Here is a 7,051-nt window from a genome sequence, read left to right as displayed (position 1 = left end):
TATGGTTGCTGATTATAATTTACAAATGGATTTTATTCCTCCAAAATGAGGAGCAAACTGTTAGTTTTTTATAAACTACAGAAAAATAAAATTGAGATCATAAATCGATGACAATTGTGAAAATAGTGAAAATATCAAAATTTTAAAGATAAGTTTGGATAGGTAAAGTTACAGGTACAATAGTTTTTTTTATTTCTCCCCCCAAAAAAAGAATTACAGAATTACATATTTTTAGATCATTTATTTAACTGGGGAGAGCGCCTACTTTGTAGGCTGAAAAACTGAAAATTGAGAGTCCAACTTCATTTTGATTAGGAAACTGATTTTATAAATTGTTTTTTCTTGAAAATAAGTTGAAACTAAAGTGGTTTATATTTTGTAGCATCGATTGAAATAAGAATTTCGTAAATTCGTAGTCCGGATAGCTTTGAGCAAAACTGTTTTCAGTGTATTTACCATTTATCAAAATAGGTTTCAATGTCAATATATACTTTCTAGGAGTATTTTGTCTACTTATCGGCTTTTTTCTAAAATTATTTTTATAGTATTAGATATTTTTGTTGAAAATAAATTTAAAAGGAAATTTTTCACAAAACTTTCAAATGAAAATTCAATTTAAATAATTTTTTTTAAAATGTTGTTTTAGATATTTCATCACTTTATTAAAAAAAAAATTTATATGTTATAATTTGTTTGAAAAAATTACGATTTTGACTATGATTTGATATATTAATTATAATGTATATTTATATTCTATGATGTTATTTTTTCTAAAGTTAAAACAATCTGGCGAGGAACAGCCAATTGATTGATAGCTACAGATAATTTTTTTACCATGATGTGCATTTCTTCAATGCAATGAGTATTGTACAAATTACCCATGAGGTGCATTTCTTCAATGCAAAGACTATTGTACAAATTACCCTGAGATGGTTGAGAACACATGATTTGTTCTTTTTATGGACAAGAAAAATATGAGAGATCAACATTTGCACATGGCTCCACTATACTCTTATTACACATATAACTAAGGGAATCATACTACAATAGGTGGATCTTGAACCAAACCTTATTTTTGAAATCTAAACCATTAAAGTTCGCATGTACACAATATCTAACAATTAAACTCTACATATATGTGTTTATTATCTTCAGCCTTTCTTGTGTCTTTCTCACTCAATTGACTGCCATAACCTTCTCCATCTTTCAACCTATATCAAGCTGTACATGAACATCTTTAGAATCTGGTCAATCACAAATTGAAACCAGACACATCAAAAATTAAAAACAACTTAAAACAAATTACCAAAACCCAACTTTAAAGCATACAATCTTGGCTATATGATTGATAATCTGGTCAGATCAGACAACTGAAAACTATAACTCTGCATAAATGCATGGAACCCATTTCTTTATATACTTTCTTAGCCATTACCACAATAGATGTAAAAACCCAACTATAGGCACAAAAAATAGAGTTCCTACTAAAACAAACATTTTTTGAAGTCTTTGGATGGAGAGTTGATTTTAAGACCGGGGTTTCATTTATTCCTGCCTCAAGTCAAGCTATAAAAAGATTTGGAGAACATGATTTTGATCGTGATATACAATTTTCAAATGCTAAAGATAAAGTTAAATCGTGTAACCGCAAAATGAAAAGAACTCAACACATACTATGAACAGACAAACATGGGGCACAGACCATCTTTGACATGGAAGTGCCAATTTTATTAGCATGGTTTAAGAGTTTTCCACAGCCTCCAAAGACATTTCAGCCAATATTCCTGAAATCAAGCATAAGTACTGGCCACTCATCAGTAAAGTGATTCTGCTCTCGGTAATTGTTGTTGGTTGTGATGTTATTGTTATCAAATGGAAATTTGTGTTATTGAAATTTGTTTTCTTCTGAGTTCGATGGGATCTTGTTTCATCTTCTCAAATTTGACAGAAAATGTCCAAAAACAATGCAAGAACATTATTAATTACAAGCTCGAAAACATACAAACTTCATACTAGCCGCCTAATTATGGCGTTTAGGTTGCTTTCATTAAAGCCTCCAACGCCTTTATGGATACGTTGTTAGGATTCCCGCGTCGTCCACGCTTCAGGTTCACATTGGGGCCAAGCGCGAGGGTGACGGTTGGATTGCTTTCATTAAAGCCTCAGGATTCCCGCGTCGTCCACGCTTCAGGTTCACATTGGGGCCAAGCGCGAGGGTGACGGTTGGATTGCTTTCCTTAAAGCCTCAGGATTCCCGCGTCGTCCACGCTTCAGGTTCACATTGGGGCCAAGCGCGAGGGTGACGGTTGGATTGCTTTCATTAAAGCCTCCAACACTTTTATGGATACGTTGTTAGGATTCCCGCACCGTCCACGCTTCAGGTTCACATTGGGTCCCGAGCGCAAGGGTGACCGTTGGAAATTCCAATTTCATTGCATGTGTAATGTTTATAAAGCTCTTTATATTTTGTGTTAAGTTTGAAGGGGTGGATTTAGTCCCACATTATTTAGGAATATGACATGTGTAGTGTTTATAAAGCTCGGACAACCCTCACATTACAAAATAGTTTTGTAAAGAGAATTTCTTAATACACCCTATATGTTACTTTTGCACCACGCAAAAATACTAAAACGCCCCTCAAATTCTGGATACATCTCCGGACACACCATGCACCAACGTTATGGAGCACCAAATGAGTGTCATCCTAAATGAATACTAAAAAAAATTGTTGATCAATTCAATGGACATTCCGGAAATGCATCTTCGAAAGTTAGGAGCGGAATTTTAAAATTTATTGTCACTTTTGCATGTCAGATATTTCCGGAGATGCTTCTTCAGAATAATTTGATAAAACACATAGCTGCATGATTACATACCCATATTTGTTTTTCACTTAATCCTCACCAAAAACCCTTTCATTCTCGATCCACATTTTAACTCCAAATCTTCAATCTTGTGTTTCATCACATCAATCGGAGCAAAAGAAATTAAAATTTCATGTAAACATCATTTATTTCAAGCCTTATTGATCACATTAATCTTGTTTTCTATCTGAAAAACTAGCGTTTATTCCGGAGATACATTTCCGGAACGAGTATGAACTTATCTGAAAATGCTCTTGTTTTTTATTTCTTCAAATGTCACAAATAAACATCATTTGGTATGTCGCAAATGTCTCCTTCTCTTGCAAATCTGAAATACGAAGTCCATAATCTCCTACCTTACAGAGACAATCGAAAAATTGTGAAGCTCGAGTACCATCAAGTCAATTGATAACGGGATGGAAGATTGAGCTCAGCAACTTTGAGCTCAAGACGAATGCAAATGTAAGGTCTATGTGGAATATTTTTTTCCAGTTCGAAACAAAAATTCCGCTCGAGTTGGAATCGACCATTTTAAGATTGGTCGAAGATATTGTGAAGTTGTTGAAGCGTCCACCTGAATATTGCCGCTTCACCTAAATATTGAAGTATAATGTTGCATTTCATATTGAAATCATCTATGTAATGTTGATTTTATGTTATGAATGGTAACTTTATTTTGTTAAATTACAAATTTTTGGTGTCGGCATCTGACATTGTTTCTCATAAGTTACAAAAATGCATCTACAGAAAGATTCGGGAGATGCATCTCCGGATTAAAAAAACCAAATTTCTAAGACGCCACTCAGAATGACCTTGGTTGTGTGTGTATTAGATACGTCCGGAGATGCATCTCCAGAATCTAAGAGGACATTTTAGTATTTTCGTGCGGTTTGTAAGTAACATATAGGGTATATTAAGAATTTCTCTTTTGTAAAACAGAATTTCTAAGATCGGTTTCCCAAGATTGAATTAGATCTCATTTATACTTTTTTTGTCTCAAAATAATTGTCTACACTATCAATACAACATTTATTATTATTTTTCAACTACTATATTCATATTTATTAATTTTCATTTTATTTAACTATTTTTTTAACTATAAGAATATTTTAATAAATACTATAGTATTAATTTTATCATTAAAATCAATACATCTAATAATTTTTTTAAGAATTGGACATTGCTCAAATATGACTCAAGGAGGGAGTATTAGTACTAGTTAAGGGAAATTTAGGTCAATGCCCCCTCCTATTAATTAATGCCCCCTCCTATTAATTTTTGGTTTCATACCAAGACATTTATCTCTGCCTCAAGTACAAATTTCAACTTCACGTCAGAGTAAGTTGCATGCGCCCATCACTAAGTCCAAAAACATTGCATGATTCACATGAAGGACTAGCATCTGCAGGAAAGTCAGAAGCTTTTTTCTGTACGGGTCTTCACTTCAAGTTCAATAGACAATAAATTTGCACTTCAAGCATTTTTCAGATGCAAAAGGTTGAGGCATGGATGCAAGTAAGAACTAAAAAATACCTCAAATTGAGAATAAGGATGGCCTATTTGTTGTGAACTACCTCTATGTGATACTTTGCTCCGAGAATGGAACAAATGAAAGCAGTTATAGATGTTGAATGGCAAAGCTGAGAAATTATCTGTGACTTCCACAAATCTCGAGATAACTTTTTCAATCGCACTCGCATTCTCACGCTGAATCAGTTTAGAATCACTTTTGGATGACGAATTGCAAACTCACGTTGGATGCCGCTCAATTAAGCATGGGGAAAGAACCAAACACCCACTAGTTACCAATCTAATTGTTCTTGTGGGTGGAACAGAATCAATATTACATTCAGCTTCAAGTTGAAACTATTATAAATCTGAAATCTCTTGTGCTTTAGCATGGACAGAAAGAAAACAGCTTTGAATTCCAACCCCTTCAACAAAATGGAGGGATTTAACACTATGCTGTTATATTATGCTTTAGATTCCTCGGCTTTCTTTTCCTTCATAAGTATCTACGCATCAACTGTTGTTAAGTGATGATCAAATAGAGAATGCCATGATATGTTAACTGGATCAGGTCAATTTGTTTTTTCTTCCCTCACTTTATCAATAACTCAATTTAGAAATGGAAATCATGCTAAAATAAAAACAAAAATTCCATCACCTTCTGTGTGGCATGAATTTTGCAAAAATCAAAATAGCATGGGAGCCAAAGTACAGTAATTCCTTCACAGTTCATAGTAAAAGAAAAGATGATATCCCATCCACAACAGTTACTGTGTGTTTGGAACCATGGTGTGTTGCCACTCAAATGCACAGTCAAGGCAAAGTGAACACAAACACACTTAATGAAATGCTTCTTGCTGACTGAGTTCAAATCAAACTGTATTCTTGTGTGTTTGGAAAACCATTAGAGAAATCTCAAAGGTAACAGATTTTCAAAAAATGCATTTCATTGGCTTCAAAAATTTAAAGACAAAGGTTATTCACAAGTTAAGATAAAACAGAGCTAGGCAAACAGAATAAGTAACAAAGAAGGGTTTTCATGAGTAAAGACACTTAAATGTCAGATTTTACATAGAAGTGGGTATTTCACCCGATATACAGCGGCTCAAATACACAGATCTACCGACTTTTTTTGCGATTTTATTTTTCTAATTTCTTTTTTTTTCTTTTTTTCTTTAACTTAATGAGTACTCTGTCCATTCTCAAGACCTAACCCATATAAGACCCCTGCGTATCTCTCCAAAGATCCACTAAAGAAATTCTCTTTCAATTTCATGAATGTACACGATGTGAGCAAACTGTCGGAGCCTGCTTGATGACAAATCCCAACCCTCTCGACCTCCAACAACTCCGCAAGCTTGTTCAACCCTCCATGAAGACTATTGCAAAACTTCATTAAATGTTTGATATCATACACAGTAGGGAAATACATGTTGATCAAATTAAAGAACCCAACTTGTGTATCAGGCAAATTCTGACAAGTCAATAACTTCAACAAATAACCAAAATCATACCCACTGTGAAAAGTTACCCAATGAACACTATCATTCAAAACAATTCCAGAAGACATCAAAAGCTCACCGAATCTCCGAGCATCAATACCGTTCTCATTATTCTTCTCGAAATCAATCCCACACTGTCTCAAAAGCTCTATGGAATCATTTGCAAAAATATCCTCATTCACATTGAATTCTCTGAAATTGAATTGCCAGATACAGAACCTATCATCGTCATCGTCGCGGAAAGTAGGAAGGTTCCCATGCTCATCGGAGAAAGTGAGACCCAATTGAATGAGCTTGAGCATGTCCACGTTGTCTTTTAGGGTTTGATAATGGAAATCGTAACTGTTTTTGAAACTACCAACAGGACGAAGAACAATTCCAGGGAACTCCGTGTCCATGGCTATGTAAGGATAAGCATCGACGATTTCCCGAATTAAAGCGAACTCTGCTTCAAGATTATCGTTCCACACTTCGCGAATCTGAATCGAATCGCTTTGCGGTAAACCTAGCTGCATCACAATCTTCTTACCATAAAATAATGAAAAATTCACCGGATCTGTTGAATACCCAATTGAAATAGCATCAAGAACATGCAATTGCATATAACAAGATCGAAAATTGATGAAAAATAAATGAAGATTAAAAGAATTAATTGGGGAATGGATTCGAACCTTGAATATTGGAAATTGAAAAGTAGAAATTGGAAATTGGAAATTGGAAATTTGAATTGAATGAGGGAAAGATAGGAAAGTGTTGAGAGAGAATGGGGGAAGATAGAAGGAAGAGATTTTTTGGGTATGAAATCTCTCCCGTTCTAGGGTTTTCTTTTTTGTTTTATTTTATTGGTTACAAAATGGGAGAAATGAGAACGAGGAAGATATTTTGACGAAAATCAGAGGTGGAATTTGGTTTTTTTTTCTTGCTTTGCGTCTTGCCTAATGTCCTTTATTTTATTTTATTTTATAATAAAATAATTTTCGAATTTTTTATCAAAATACCTCTGTTTTTTTTAATCCTAAAATAATTTTGTTTTTAAAAAAAATTAATCTACTCAACTTTGAAGAGGAGACTCTAGATGAATTGGCGTCTGCTGTTAAACTTAGAGATGAGGCATCAATTGGATTAATCATTGCTCCTTGTGTTGCCAATTCAATTGGTGCATGTGTTAAGCTTTAA

At 34.0% G+C, this 7,051-nt stretch overlaps 1 protein-coding gene across 1 annotated transcript; it reads right to left on the bottom strand.

Annotated features, from left to right (window-relative positions):
- Positions 1-5,390: 5,390 nt before the first annotated feature.
- LOC127105354 (probable CCR4-associated factor 1 homolog 7) lies at positions 5,391-6,780 on the bottom strand. The gene is made up of 2 exons (XM_051042525.1): positions 6,547-6,780; positions 5,391-6,431 (listed from the first exon to the last, which is right to left on the bottom strand). The coding sequence occupies exon 2, from the start codon at positions 6,388-6,390 to the stop codon at positions 5,554-5,556; it is 837 nt and encodes a 278-aa protein (XP_050898482.1). The 5' UTR covers positions 6,391-6,431; positions 6,547-6,780; the 3' UTR covers positions 5,391-5,553.
- Positions 6,781-7,051: the final 271 nt, after the last annotated feature.

The sequence above is a fragment of the Lathyrus oleraceus genome, chromosome 7 (genome assembly GCF_024323335.1).
Source record: "Lathyrus oleraceus cultivar Zhongwan6 chromosome 7, CAAS_Psat_ZW6_1.0, whole genome shotgun sequence".
NCBI classification, from domain to species: Eukaryota; Viridiplantae; Streptophyta; class Magnoliopsida; order Fabales; family Fabaceae; genus Lathyrus; species Lathyrus oleraceus.
Note: the sequence above shows the minus strand (reverse complement) of the source record. Positions and strands in the feature narration are given on the sequence as shown.